A 15,762-nucleotide genomic window follows, 5' to 3' on the forward strand; every position below is an offset into this window, starting at 1 on the left:
AAATACAACACCGAGGGGCTTCCCTGGTGGCGCAGTGGTTCAGAGTCCGCCTGCCGATGCAGGGGACGCGGGTTCGTGCCCCGGTCCGGGAAGATCCCACATGCCGCGGAGCGGCTGGGCCCGTGAGCCATGGCTGCTGAGCCTGCGCGTCCGGAGCCTGTGCTCCGCAACGGGAGAGGCCACAACAGTGAGAGGCCTGCGTACCGCCAAAAAAAAAAAAAAAAATACAAGACCGAGAGAAATGTACATTGAAAAGGAAAAAAGCAGAAACGTCACGTGGAGAACCTGGGAACAAGGAAGAATATCGTGGGGACTGTCTGAGTCACAGTGCACCTTCAAATAAAATAAATATTTAAAATAAATAAAATAAAATTTTAAAAATAAATAAAATTTAAATAAAAAATAAATAAAATTTATAAATAAAATTTATAAAAAGATTTAAATAAAATTTTAAAAAAGAGCAGGGAAGAGGGATAGGGAGTTATTGGTTTCCTCCACTCACAGGGACCCCTGGGGTTATAATATTAGGAAGATTCCACATGAACGTGACATTTGAACAAAATCTCAAAGGAGATGGTGGATTGATCCATGTAGCTCCTTGGAGGTAGTGAGTCCTAGGCAGAGCAAATGGGCAGGTAAGTTAGGCAAGGGGCATGCGTAGAATGTTCTAGCAGGGGAGCCCTTTTGACTGGAGCTGAATGAGCAGGGGGACAAGGACAGGTCATGAGGTCGGGGAGATAATAGGACCAGGATGACATAGGACCTTAAAGATCAGTGTAGGACTTTGGTGTTTACCTTGAGTGAGATGGGAACCATTATACCTGAAGGCAAGTTCCTAAAAGTGGAATTGACCCCAACTTCTACATCAGACCCCCAAAATGTGATTTGTTCCTCAGCCCTGAGCCCAAATCTTACCTCAGTCCTGACCCCTACCCCAACTCTATTTTTGTCCCATAGTTTGGCCCATAATAGACATTATTGCTGCCTACTCAAACATTCATTCCTTCTGTCTTTCTTTCAGAGCCCCAATTTTGTTTGGATAATCTTTTATCCTCATCGTGATTGTAACCTTCACTGCACCAAGCAGAAGAGCCATTTCTGCCTGCCAGCGATTGGTTTAGAAATGAACGTGTGATGCAGTTCTGTCCAATGAGGAATGAGGGGAAGACCACTGGGGCACTCTCGGAAAGACTTTCTTATTTCCAAAAAGAGACGCCAGAAGAATTCTCTTTTCTTCTTCTTCAAGATGGTGCCCCTTCTGGATGTTAACTCTGGAGTGGTAGAAGCCTTCCTGGGACTGGGGAGAGAAGTGGCCGGTGGACCAAGCAAAAACACCGCAGATGGTCAAGCAGAGAGATGGAGTGACATAACGAGATTTGTGTTTTCTAGCTGCTATACGAAGGGGATTTTAAGGGGATGTGGAGACATGAGGAAACTATTGTTATTGTTCAGATGAGAGATGATGACTTGGATAAAGCCATTGGGGAGGTGGAGATGGTAATAGTGGATGGATTCAAGATGGCATTTAGGATAATCAACAGGGTTTGGTGATGGGTTGAATGGAAGTTGTGGTGAAGGAGACAGGTGTTAAGGCTTCAAGGTCTCTTGCTTGGTGGACGGTGGTACCATTCATTGAGAAGACACGGCTGGATATGACCAAGCGCCTATGAGAGAGTGAACAAGACCTCACTCTTTTTTAACAGAATGCTGAGGAGGCAGGGGCTGAAGAGAGAATCCAGGGACTTGATGCATAATTCTAACTCCAATCCTTACTTTGACACAATTCTCAACACCAATCTTTTTTTTTAATAATACAATTATTTTATTATAAGCCTGAATATCACATGACACATATTCCAAAACTGAACAATGTTGTATGGGAAACAGAATAAATAAGCATATTGAAAGATGGTAGTCTATCTTCTCATCCACCACTAACGCTGGTAAAGGATACAGTCAAATTATAGAAATGTAAAAAGGTAACACATAGGTTTCACTTTGAATTCTGACCAAGCTTGGTATCTGACGGTAGAAGACGCATATACTAAGGCTCAACACCGATATTGATGCAAGCATGAGTCTTAACCCGAAACCTTAAGTCGTACCCAATCCTAACCCTCAATTCTGCTATATCCTTGACCAATTCTAAACTTTTATGTCAACTTGGAATCTAGTTCCTACCAAGTTCCTGCCTCCAAATATCAACTCAGGCTAGATTCCACCCCTCAATCAACCTTAACCCTGACTCGTGACTCAAACCCTGGATCCCTAACCCTAACCCAAACTCAACCTTGACCCAAACACTGAATGTCACCATAGCCTCTGTCCCAAACCTGACCACATGCACCAGTCACACCAATCCCAACACTCTGACTCCAGTCCCGGCCCTACTCTCATCTACAGCCCAATTTCTGCATGAAATCCCATCCCATTTCCATGCCAAACTCTTTCCCTCACCCCACCTTCACCTTTCCAACTCCATACCCCACCCGACTCCATACTTCCTTTCACACACTAAAATAAAGTTCACCACTTAACACCATACAGTGGATCCCACACTGACTAAACTCAAGTGAAGTCCCCAAAACTTCTGAGACACTTACTCTCATCAAATCCCAAATCAGACCCCAGAATTCGGATCCCCGACCCCACTAATTCCACTGTGGGACCCCGGGCATGAGGTGTGTCAATCCTCTCGACTTGGGCTCCCAAATCAAGGAGGGGCAGATGCTAGGCCACTCGACCTCACAGCGCCATGAGCCAGCAAGCTGTATCTTTCCCTCCTGGCTTCCCAAAGAGAGGAACTTTGGCGAGACTTCCAATCTGTTATCTGTTGTCCAAATCTTCATTCCTGGATTCTCTCTTCAGCCCTCTGCCTCCTCGGCATACTGTTAAGAAGAGGAAAGCAGACACTACTCTGGAGCCCTGCTGTCCACTCCTCAATCATCAGAATGTCTCTTCTGGTGTGCTTGGCATATATGTCTTTTTTTTTTTAAGATTTAATTTTTTAAAATTAATTAATTAATTAATTAATTTACTTATTGTGTTGGGTCTTCCTTTCTGTGCGAGGGCTTTCTCTAGTTGAGGCAAGTGGGGGGCCACTCTTCATCGCAGTGCACAGACCTCTCCCTATCGCGGCCTCTCTTGTTGCGGAGCACAAGCTCCAGACGTGCAGGCTCAGTAGTTGTGGCGCACGGGCCTAGTTGCTCCGCGGCATGTGGGATCTTCCCAGACCAGGGCTCGAACCCGTGTCCCCTGCATTGGCAGGCAGATTCTCAACCGCTGCGCCACCAGGGAAGCCCTAAGATTTAATTTTTTATTTATTTTGGCCGCGTTGGGTTTTTGTTGCTGCGCACAGACTTTCTCTAGTTGTGGCGAGAAGGGGCTACTCTTTATTGCGGTGCTCAGGCTTCTCGTTGCAGTGGCTTCTCTTTGTTGTGGAGCACGGACTCTAGGAGCGTGGGCTCAGTAGTTTTGGCGTACAGGCTTAGTTACTCTGCAGCATGTGGGATCTTCCCGGACCAGGGATAGAACCCATGTCCCCTGCGTTGGCAGGCGGATTCTTATCCACTGTGCCACCAGGGAAGTCTGTCTTTCTGTTGTTGTGGGGATTTTTGGTCGTGTTGGGTCTTAGTTGCAGCAGGCAGGCTCCTTAGTTGTGCCGTGCATGTGGGATCTAGTTCCCGGGCCAGGGATCAAGCCTGGGCCCCCTGCATTGGGAGTGTGGAGTCTTAACCATTGCACCACCAGGGAAGTCCCTGTCCTTCCGTGTTCTTGACTATTTAATCTGACTTTATTGCTAAACACTGGTCTTCACAAGCAGAGGGAATGTGTCTGGTGTTCAAAGGTGTTTTTATAAGCACCCAGCCCAAACCAGGGAGTGTAGGAGGTACTTAAATAAATACTGGTTGGCAAAGCGCTGTCATCCACAGATCAGTCAACAGCCCCGTCATTCCTTGTTCCCTGAGCCATTCAGCCACAGGGCGTGATAGGAAGAACTTGACTTCACAAGTCAAACAAACCCAGGTTTCACCAACCCTAGGTGCCCTCCTCGTGATCTCAGGTAAGTGATTTAATTTTTCCCAGCCTCACTTTGCCCCTCTCTAAAGTGGAGGAAAGCAAAATCTACTTCTCAAGGCAAGTGAAAGAATGAAATAATATGGGCTGCCTTACCTCATCCTACCAGGAACGAGGCAGCTTCCATTCCTTACGCATCTACCATGTGATGTGTCGGATGCTCTGCAAACCACCTGTCTATGCGTCTCATGGGACCAAGCGAGGACTGTCTTCCCCATTTTACAGATGAAAAAAGGGAAGTTTAAAAGAAGGTAGAACCCTCGTGCAAAATCAACGGCTCAGGAGGCAGAAGGGTCAGAATTCGAATGCTGAGGATTGCCCATAGTCTAACCATTGTACAAACCCACAATCTGAGAAGGACGTTTCCCTGGGACACTGTCACATATGCTCAGAATCTCTTTTGGTTAAAAATGAACTCGGAACCCCATAGCCTTGTTATTAATGATGCATGCCCCCACGTTGACGAGAGCCCCAAATCCCCAGTCCTCTCGTGCCCTTTGGGTTTGGTCCCACCCAGACACCCAGCTTCATACTTCCTTTGCACACAGACTTATGTCCTGATCCTTTGCCAGATGACTCATCTTCCAGCTCATGATCACACCTGAGAACTGGTATCTTGCTGTGCTGCAGCAGCTGTCCCTGACTCTAAGGGACCAATCATAAGCAAAGGGGGCGGGGCTTCCATGAAGGGGACAAATCCAAGGGGAGCCGTGAGGACTGAAGTTGCAGCCAATAGGAAAGAGAGTGTTATATCTACGGCAAATCTCAAGATGTGTCACCTTGGGGTTGGGGAGCTCACTGAGGGAGCATTGAAGTCAGTGGCGCCGTTCCGTGGCCAGCTGGGAAGACAGCACTGCTCCCCAAGGAACCAATCATAGGAGAAAGCAATCATGCTAGGGAACCCAGTCAGGACTCGAAGAAAAACAGCTGACTACCTGATCATCGGTAAAGTCAGCACAGATTCCAGGCACTGACACTGAGAAATAGGGCAGGGAGCTTGCGCACCCTCTAGACGCAGACTCTTTCCTTCACGGACTTATCCTCTCACTCCCTTTAATCCCCACCTTGTCCCTGCACCCCACCCTGCAGACAAGCGTTCCCAAGAAAACAACAAGGACAATTCAATTATTCTGATTCCTGTGCTGTGTCACCTGCAGGGAGAGTGTGCCTTCTCTGAACCTGCTTCCCCCTCTGTAGAGTTAGGGGTGCTGACTCTTGGGGATCACCCCACTGCCAAGCCTCCAGTCTCTACAGGGCGAATGAGGGAAGAAGAGGGTTTCAGAAGTCACTCACCTGGCATGTATCAGCCCCACTGCTTTCATTTGCACAGACCATACTATCTGTGACTTGCCCAGGGTAGGCATCTTCACACTGCTTCTGAGGAATAATTTCTACTTCTGTGCAGTTGAGGGTGTCAGGAAAATTCTCTGAGGGGGCAGAGGTTGCAAGTTCCCAGAGACAGCAACCCTTTCCCCTCCATCCCTGTCTGTAGCTAACCTCCCTTCTGTGTATCCACAGCTGCACAAGGTTTTCTGACACATTTCACAGGGCACATCACTTCTCACCACATGAAACAAAGCCATGGCCCCTGCTGTTTCTTTTTCTCCACCTAAAGCAGGACCTTTGGACCCTACCTTTCGTTTCTTGCCCTGAGTTATTTTCAAATTACGGTGTCCCCTTGGGACACCTCTGACCCTTTCTAATCTTTCCATTCCCAGACCACCAGGTCTTCAATCTCAGCTAAATCCTACTTCTTCCAAATATCACCTCTTCCTAGAAGCCTTCCCTGACTATTCTAATGAACACAGCACATCTCGGGACTTCCCTGGCAGTCCGGTAGTTAAGACTTCTTCCAATGCAGAGGGTGTGGGTTTGATCCCTGGTCGGGGAGCTAAGATCCCACATGCCTCAGGGCCAAAAAAAACCAAAACATAAAGTAACAACTTCAATAAAGACTTTCCAAAAAATGGTCCATATCAAAAAAAAAATCTTAAAAAAACCCCAAAACACCACATCTCCATCACTCCCTATTCTCTTCCCCCCATGATATTCCATTATAGCACTTGACTGTACCTAATATTTCATTTTACATGTATTTGTTTATTGTCTATTTCCCCACCTAGCATGCAACTCCACATGGCTTTGTACACTACAGTACCTGGGGGCCTATCAGATGCTCACAAAATAAGTGCTGAATTGTTAATCTTTCTTATTAACCTTTGAAGAATAGACTTGAGAGGGAAAAAATTCTATCTGGTGCCTCTATGTGCCAGAAGGTATAGGCCCACAATCTCATTTAACCCTCACAACAGCTCTTTGAAGGAGGAATGCTTTCATTCTTTCATCCATGCATGCTTTCAACAAATGTTTATTGAACACATACCGTACACCAGTCACCACCCTGGGCACTAGGAACACACAGTGAAGCGAATAGATATAACCTGAGCCCTCATGGAGCTTAAAAGTCTCTTGGATAATTATCCCAGTTTTGTAGAGGAGGAAAGTGAGGACAAGAGGTGGGAAGGGACTTGCCCAGAGAAAAGGGGCAGAGCCATGGTTTGAAATGACCTGCCTGATTCGTGAGCAGCTAGGTTTCCACAGCATCCCATTGTCTTCTTAGGAGTCAGACAGGCAGGGACCTGAATCTTGACTTTGCTTTCCTGACGAACCACATCACCTCTCGGAGCTGAGCCCCGGTTTTTTCACTGTGAAGCAGAGCAAGGGTCTACCTGAGCCCTGAAGCCCCAGAGGGAGGACCTCCATGGAGGTCCAGACCTGTGGGTCCAGAGCGAGGAGGGAGCTGGGGACCTAGACTGTGAGTCCTGGAGGAGGAAAGGCCTGGACTCCTGGGTGTGAGGGGATCTGGGGCGAGGAATCTTGGGTTCAGGAGGGAGAAGAGGGAGCCTGTTTTCCTGGGCCACCGAGGAGCCCACGTATCCTAGGTCTGTTGTGAAGACTACGTAAAATCCTGTACCCATAAAAGGTCTCATAACTCTCCACCTTAAGGGAGGGATGCATTCATCCATCCACTCATTCATTCATCCATCCACTCTTTTGAGCCCTGTTAGCAACCTGTTCATTTGTTTCCTTTCTCCCACCACTCCTGTTAATATTCTGGTCTTTAAGGTTTCTAACATGGACCACTCGTGAACTTCAACATCACAATCACTTCCCTTTCTTTATCTACTCTACAGGCAAAGCTTTGCCAATGGCTTGGGGTCCACTGGGCCAACCAGCTTCTCCTCTCCCTCCCACTACCTTGGGGGCTGGTGACAGAGCTCCAGCTTGAGATGGTGCACTTCTGGCCAACTTGAGGGCCGTGATCTGCCAGGTTGATGGGCTTCACTTTGGGCCCCAGGGATGCCCGTTCACACGGTCAAATGAGCATCAGATCATGGTTGTGGTCCTTGTTGCTGCTGTTGTAGCAGGGGTGTGGGATGGACTGAGCCACAGCCGTTTCTTGTTCTGACCCATCCTTATTCTGCAGACCGTGATCTCCCAGGCGGACTGTGTATTTCCTGTAATGATGGGGGTAGTTCGGGAGCCAGGCAGGGATAAGCGCTCCCAGCCCCCTCCTCTCTAAGACCCAGGAGTCCAGTTCCCCTCTTCTCTCAGACCTCCATTCTTGGAGACCCAGTCCCCAGCTCTTGCCTCCTGAGGCAAAGCCCCAGCGCCCTTTTGCCCCAGGCTCCAGCCCACCTCTGCCCCCGGAATCCACTCACAGCTTTTTACAGTGGGCTGCTGTGAGGATACAGTGGTCATCTATGAGAACATCCCCACATATTAGCTGGACACCCTGGAGAAAGGCCGTCTGCCAGGGCTGGTAACGGGGCCTGCGCTCCTGGCCCTCCAGCACCTCGGTCTCCTGTGCTCTCAAGTGTCCTGCAGCAGGAGAGAGAGGGTTGGATCACCACCCACTGGGTCAGTGCAGGGGCCAGGAAAACCACTGTGGTTTCAAACAGGTACACACACACACCCCCCCTCCGGTGTTTGCCTCCCAGCTTGCACTTGCTGCTCCACAGATGCATAGGTACACTCACGGAAGCCCATGCGTCATCACACACAGAGTCACACAGCTGAGCATGTGTCCACAGGCCCCGTATACTCCTGTATCCTGCCGGCTCAGTGCACTCACGCGATACCAGCAGAACTCAACACATTCCTACCTGCTGCCGCGTGCCCCGTGCCTCCAGCCATGCCGCAGAAGCTCCCACACGTAATTGCGTGCTTCCCATCTCCCCACACGCCACCACATGCACCCTCTTAGCCACCACCATGGAATTCCCACAGGCTCAGGTGCTCCACGGATGACTTCCGGGCCCCCCCTCCGCCCCCCACCTGCCCGGGATTCCAACGGCAAGAGCGGGAACATCTAGATCCAGACTCTGCAGCAGCTGTGGGATGTCCCATGGTGGGGTCCGGGAGACAGACAGGACAGGGCTGAGACCCCAGGGGTCTTGGGATTGCAGAGGAAGCAGAGCTTCTGGAGTAGTGCTTCTGGGTCCCGCTGGAGGAAGGGGCTGGGGACCCAGATCCCTGGCTCTGAAGGATGGAATGGGGCCCCAGATTCCTGAATGTGAGGGGCTGGGAGCTCAGGGGCTGGATTCCTACATTCCGAGGAAGGAGGGAGTTAGGATCCCAGACGCCCGGGTCTGAAGGGAAAGGGAACTGGGAGCTGGGACTCCTCAGTCTTGGAGAGCAGGGGCTGGGGTGCGGATTCCTGGGCCTCGAAGGAGGAAGGGATCTGAGGCTGAGGTCCTGGGCCCTGGAGGAGAGACCTCAGGGCCCTGATGCCTGTGTCTGAGAACTCTGGCCTCTCACCTTACAGAACTCGGGGGGCGGGGTTACCTACTGATTCGGATCTGGAGGAAGAGCACCCTGAACTTCAGCTCTGCCTGCCTGTACAGACTCTGGAGCCTCTTAACTGGGACCACCAGCCCCCTAACCCAGCTCCTCCCACTCGGGGGCCGGTGGAGCAGCAGGGAACTGGATCCCTGGTTATGAGCGAGGAGAGGCTCAGGGGCTGAGCGGAGACTCTTGAGGGAGGAGGGGCTGGAATCTCTAACTTTTTCTTTTTTAATTGGGGTATAGTTGTTTTACAATATTGTGTTCATTTCTACAGCAGGGTCTCATTGGTTATCTGTTTTATACAGATTAGCATATATATGTCAATCCCAATCTTCCAGTTCATCCCACCACCCTCCCCTCTTCCCCCTTGGCGCCCATGCTTGTAAATTGATAACAGCCACTATGGAATCGCTAACTCTTGAGGGCTGGGAGCGAAACAGAAATGGCTGGGGGGCCCAGATATCCTGGTCAGAGCAAAGAGGGGGTGAGGGCCCCTGACTCCTGGAGCTGAGGGAGGATGGGACTGGGGTCCTGGACTCCTGGCTCTGAGCGGGGAGGGGGCTGGGGCCCGGGACTGCTGGGTCTGAGGGAGGAGGGGGATGGAGGCCCGGATTTGAGGTCTGAGGGAGGAGGGGCTGGCAGCTGTATTCTTAAGTCTTTTTGGAAGGAGTAATTTGGAGCCTGGGTTTTTGTGGGAGAAGGGGGCTGTCAGTAACCTGGAATGGAAGACAAGCCAGTCTTCTTGGTCCTGACTTCTGAGGGCGGATTGGCAGATTCCGGAAAGGCAGGTTTGGGAGGCGCTGTGACCTGGTTTCCCCTGGGGGCGATGGGACCAGCCCAAGCAGAACCCAGGAGCCTTGCTGCAATAGGGCTGATGGAGACAGACTTAGGCAGGACCTACTCGGGGCTTATGGGGAATTGCAACGCGGTGGTGGTTCCCTCTCTGCCCTCCGCCGCCCAGCCGTTCCCCATCCTTTAGCTCACAAAACAGGCGGTAGGAAGGCACGCCTCCTCACGTTTAACGTAAAATTCTCTGTCCCTTGGATCGGAGGGGACAGAGAATCTCTCCCAACTTCGCCCGGTCAGGCCCCCGCCAGGATTCAAACCCTGGACACGCCTAGAACGGGCCAGAGCTGGGCAGAGACACACTGCCTGAGTTCCACGTGGGGGAAGCTACCCTCCCGTGAAGTCACAAGGCTGGATCTATGACGAAGGAGGCGTGGCCACAGGGGGTAGCGTCCAGAGGGGAAATCTCATTGGCCAAAGCTCGGAAGGGAGGAGCTATTCAGTGGATGTCTTTACTGCGGTAGAGCCGAAGGTGATGGCATTCCATGGGGGCTGTGGCAGTTCTGGTGACGTCATAGATACGGGGCCAAGAGGGGCGAAGGTGTCTCTCCTCTCAAGGGGGCGCGGCTCTATAGTTCGCGGGGGCCGGGGTCTGAATATCCGGAAGCTGGGAACTTGAATACCCAGAAGGCGTCTCCAGACCAGCCGAAGCCAAAGGCGGAGACCGTTGAGGCTGGAGTCTTGCAAACCCTCCTACCCTGCGTCCACCCTCCTTTCCTCTAAGATGCGCGGTCTCAGTTGTCCTCCATGGTTTTTCGAATCCAGTCCAGGTAGCGGCACACACTAGTATAGACAGCAGGGCGCTGGGGTCTGGAGCAGGGCTCCGAGCCCCCAGACACCACACCCGCCAGGGCCCCATTGCAAACCAGGGGGCCCCCAGAGTCACCCTGTGCGCAGAAGAAGAGCAGAGAAACTGTTAGGCCAGTCTACTCAGGACATGACACAAGGCGCTTTCTCCCTCTCAGGAAGCTCCCACTTCCCTCCTCCTACAACACTCAGGAGTCCAGGTCTCCAGTCCCTCCTCCCTCAGACCCAGGAGTAAAGGCTCATAGCCCCCACCTCCCCCTAAGACCTAGCATTGTGGACAGCTCCTTCCCCAGGACATAGAGTCCAACCCCCAGTCCCCTCCTCCTTTAGATCCAGGAATCCTGGCCCTGGTCCCACCCCCTCCCACGACCCAGGTTTCCCAGCTCCTTCCTTGCTCTGATTCAGGAAGTCTGGGGCCCCAACTCCCTTCTCCCCCAGGACCCTGGAATCCCCGCAGGATACCCATCCCTCTCCTTCCCAGAGGAGGTCTCACCTGGCAGGGGCCCCGGCCGCCCTCCCAAAGGCCGGCACAGAGCATGCGGTACAAGATGTGGCCTGGATATGCCCGTTGGCAGAGCTTGGGCTCCAGGATGCTAATGGTCGCACACTGCAGGGTGAGTGGGTACTGCACTGTTGGGGAAGGAGGTGCATAAAGGATCAACAGCTGTTTCCATCACACTCAGCACCTCCCCCCCCCCTTCCCTAAGAGGGACCCACGGGGCCACAGCGTAAGACTCCCAAGACAAAAACAAGAGAAAGTGACAAAGCGACAGAACCACAGCATGGAAGAGAAACAGATGGACACGATGGGGAGAGGGCCAGAGAGAGAGAGAGAGACGCAGAGAGTCAAGAGACAAGGAGAGAGACGGATATAACTCGCCCAGAGAAAAAGAGGGACCTTGGCAGGAGATAGAGACCTCTTAAGGGGAAAGAGATTCTCAGAGGAGGAAGTGAAGAAATAGGGAGAAACAGACCCAGAGATATCCAGGGAGAAAGCAGCGAGAGAAAGGAGAGGAGACATTTATAGGGAGATGGTCACTGACAGAGACAGAGATACAGATGTAGAGAGACTAGATAGAAATAGAGGGAAAGTGGGGGGAGGGGGCCTTGTAGGGAAACAGCAGCCCTTGGGGGGAACTGCAGTGGACCACAGAACCTGTATCTTGTTTGAAGGGGGCAGCCTCCACTGGTTCTGCCCAACCATGGTCATTATTTTAGAAATATGAACCCAGCATTGCCAGTCTTGAATTTTTTAAGCGAATCCAGAAACTTGGCTTTGATGTAAACTCTCTCAGGTTTTAAATGTTGGCAGCAGCAAACTGAGGGTTTTTTTTTTTTCAAGACATTTTGAAAACCAGTACTGCTGTGGGAGGCCAAATTTGACTGACGGATTTGCTGATTTGTGATCCTGAGTGGCGTGGACCTTATGTCAATTCTAAGATGCATATATTTTCACATTTGAACATCTCTGAAATCAGGATGTGCCTTCCCGTAAACGATGTCATACAAGGATAGATGGGACCTTTTTTCCTTTTCTCGTTTTTAGCGGGTAGTAGAATAATGATGCATCTTGTAATTTATAGCATTTAGATCTGATGAAATATATGGATAGATAGAACATAGAGATGAAAAAGCAGAGACAGAAAAAGAGAGGGGATTCAGAGCCCTGGCATGAAACATAGGGTGTGTGTGGTGGACAAGGCTGTACCCTTAGGACTGGATGTGGCCCCCCAGCCTGAGATTAGGCACTGGGTGCCTGGGGAGACGCAGGTCCGGCTGAGTTTGAGGGGCTGCACGGCAGGTCCCAGTAATGCCTTCCTGGGCAGACGAATCAGCATGATGTCATCATTGTGGTCGTGGGCACTGAGGTCCTTGTTGAACCCAGGATGAGGGAAGAAGTCTGTGGCCCAGAACAGCTGCTCTGTACCCTCCCATTTCCAGAGGTGGTGCTCCCCGAGTCGGACCCACAGAAACCTGTTGGACAGGTCCCAGAGGTCAAGGTGGGATAAGGTGAGGTGCCTTCTCAGCCCCTGTCCTCTTTCTTCTGTCCACCAGGATGCTATGTGACTCTCCACAAGCCACACACCCTCTCTGGGCCCCTGCTTCCTACTCCATCTCTTTGTCTGCCTCTAACTTTGTACCTCTCCCCAAAAGCTCACACCTCTTCCTAGCCCCATGTCAAGTAAACCACCTTCCTCTCTGCCCCACCTGGAGCCTTAGTGGTAACCTGAGTCCCCTGGAACCATGGAGACAGGTGAAGGCTCCACCTACCACCCAAACACAGACCCCCCCCCCCCCCCGCCCTCACAGATCTGGTGGTTTCCGTAGGGAGTGGCTCTCTGTGTTTCGGTGTGTGTGTATGGAAGGGGTGGGATATGGAAAATCCCCAAGTTGGGGTCATCTGTAGGCTCAGGCTTTTCCTGTCTGCCAAATCCCTCATCTCTCAATGCTTCCTGAGGTCTGGCCTCAAGCCCTCTCACTGCAGTCCCAGTCCAACTCCACTTGTTCTGCTCTGGGTTCATGCCCTGGATAGCTGGGGACCCTCAAGGGGTCTATATGTCCATCCCCCAGACTCTGACTCTGACATTAGGGGTGAGACTAATGACTGAGAACTCAGGGTTTGAGGAGTATGAGGTGTTATTTCTACCTTTCCCCTCTCTGTCACCTTGTTGCCTTGGTTCTGTGTCTGGGAGACCAGTCCCAACCCCACCTCCCAGCCCCAACTTGTCCCTGTTCCTGAATCTCTTGTACCTCCATATTTCTGCTTCTCCCTTTCTTTGTCTTTGGGGCTGAAATCTGAACATTGTTTTCCTAGCCTGATGTCCAGGCCTGAGCTAAAAGAGGCTCCAGCCTAGAGTGATGCATGATGGGAAATTCTCACACAGCATCCTGTATAGCCTCTGTGCTTCGTTCCTAGAGGGAAGAACTTCAAACAGGAGGGATGGCTCCTTTCCCCAGAGAATATAAAAAGGATTTCTGCATCAGGTAGATTCTAGAATTCTGTTAGAATGCCCAGAATCTAAGATTCTAGAATTCTAAGATTCTAACACCTTAGAAATCCACGATTTTAGAATTCTAGGAGGCTCAAGTTCTAGAATCTTATGAATTCGAGATTCTGATGTTTTTGATTTCTCTGGATCAAAAAGTCTAGGATGTGGGGGACTTCCCTGATGGTCCAGTGGCTAAGACTCCACGCTCACAGTGCAGGGGTCCCAGGTTTAATCCCTGGTCAGGGAACTAGATCCCACGTGCATGCCACAGCTAAGAGTTTGCATGCTGCAACTAAAAAAAAAAAAAGATCCCTCATGGTGCAACGAAGATCCCGCATACCTCAACTGAGACCTGGCTCAGCCACAATGAAATAAGTAAATGTCTAGGATTTTTAAATTATCTGAATGAAATCGAGGAAACAAAGAACCTAGAATTCTAATATTCTGAGATAATAAGGCAAGAATTTCATCATTCTAGAATGCTAGAAATCTTTGATTTTAGAAATGTAAGGATTAGGATTCGAATAGTTTGAAACTCTTGAATTCTCTTGGTTAAAACTTTGGGGATTTTAGAAATCTTGAATGAGAGCATGCTGGGATACTAAATCCACCAGATTCTAGACGTGTATGAATATAAGCTTCTAGAATTCTCTTGGTTCAAGATTCTAGAATTCTACGGATCACAGTATTCTAGGGTACTGTAATTCAGAGATGCTAAGACTGTGAGCTTCTGTGCTCAGTGAACCTAGCTAGAACAGTTTGAATCTAAGATTCTAGGGTTGCGCTATCCAGCACAACTATTGAGCACTTGAAATGTGGCTAGTCCAAATTGAGCTATGCCGTACTTGTAAAATACATGTCTGATTTCGAAGGCTTAGTATAAAAAGAAAAAAGACTAAACTATGTCATTCATAAATATTTAAAAATTGATAATTACATGTTGAAATAATATTTTGAGATGGCAAGTTAAATCTATTATTAAAATTAATTGCACTCATTTCTTTTTTACCTTTTTTAATGTGTCTACTAGAAAACTTAAAACTTTCCTCTGTGATTGGGGCTATATTTCCATTGGACAGCGCTGCTCCAGGCTTCTCAGAGTCGACCAGTCTCTGAATCTAGGATTCTACAATTTAGTGAAGCTAATGTAACAGCTCCTGGATCCAAGATTTTAGGATTCTACAACTCTGGATTTTTCTGGGTCAGAGTCTAGGCTTCTAAGAGTCTACGTTGCAAATCTTACACTCTTAGCAACAGATTCTTCTGGACGCCAGAATTTGGAGAGTGGGCATTTTGTCATTCTGAAGAGTTGAACTTTGGGGAACAGAAATGGAGGCTCGGCTCTTCCTGCCCACAGCTCCCTCCCTCCTCTACGAGGCTCCTTGCGCTCTCTCCCTTTCCTGACCTCCAGCCCCCCACCAGGGTGGCCCGCGCAGGTCACTCACGGCTTGCGGCAGTGGGCAGCTGTCAGCAACCAGCGGTCACTGATGAGGGTCGCCCCGCAGAAGAGTCGGGTGAGGAAGAAGAGCCCGACCTGCCAGGGCTGCGAGTTGGGGCGGCATTCCTTGCCCCCGATGGCTCGGGTGTCTGCCCAGCTTTGCCCTGGGGTGGGGGTGGGAGGCAGAAGGGTTGGTGAAGAGCCAGGTTGGGCGGGCTGGGGACAGATGCTGGGATGCCTAGAGGGCAGGAGTGGGCGCCTGGGCGGCAAAGAGCACGATAGAGGGGCGCCGGGGGGCCATGGAGGCGCAGCATGATGGCAGGACGGCAGGAACCTCACCTTCCAGGAGAGAAAGCAGAGCACAGATGAATCCCAGCCTCATGACCTCCAGGGTGCTTTGGTCCTCGAGCCTGCTCTCCAAGTCCGTGCTTCTTTACGGTAAATCAAACTATATTCCTCCTCCCTGGGGCCGCCCCGGTGATTAATCTGGGCTGGGAAATACTCCAGGGGGAGGGGGAAGCCTCCTCCCCGGGGGCCTTGGGAAGGAAGACAGCACAGAGAGAGACCACTTGTCAGGATGAGCTGGTGGCCTGCAGCATCAGGGAATCCCGCTAAGTGGGGGAGGGGCTCAGGGATCCTGCTAAATGGGGGAGGGGCTCTGGGTTGTATAGTCCTTCTGGCGTTCACCAGAGGGAGGAGCCCAGAGTAACCCTGACTTCTGGTTACAGCATCTACATACAGGATATTCTGTGGCCT

At 50.6% G+C, this 15,762-nt stretch overlaps 1 protein-coding gene across 1 annotated transcript; it reads right to left on the reverse strand.

Annotated features, from left to right (window-relative positions):
• Positions 1 to 10,505: 10,505 nt before the first annotated feature.
• LOC307178541 (kallikrein-9-like) lies at positions 10,506 to 15,762 on the reverse strand (the record flags this gene model as incomplete). Its single annotated transcript, XM_079906764.1, has 5 exons — positions 15,346 to 15,762; positions 15,014 to 15,170; positions 12,287 to 12,552; positions 11,072 to 11,208; positions 10,506 to 10,658 (listed from the first exon to the last, which is right to left on the reverse strand). The coding sequence occupies exons 1-5, from the start codon at positions 15,386 to 15,388 to the stop codon at positions 10,506 to 10,508; spliced, it is 756 nt and encodes a 251-aa protein (XP_079762890.1). The 5' UTR covers positions 15,389 to 15,762.

The sequence above is a fragment of the Stenella coeruleoalba genome, assembly GCF_951394435.1.
Source record: "Stenella coeruleoalba genome assembly, chromosome: 20".
Taxonomy (NCBI): Eukaryota; Metazoa; Chordata; class Mammalia; order Artiodactyla; family Delphinidae; genus Stenella; species Stenella coeruleoalba.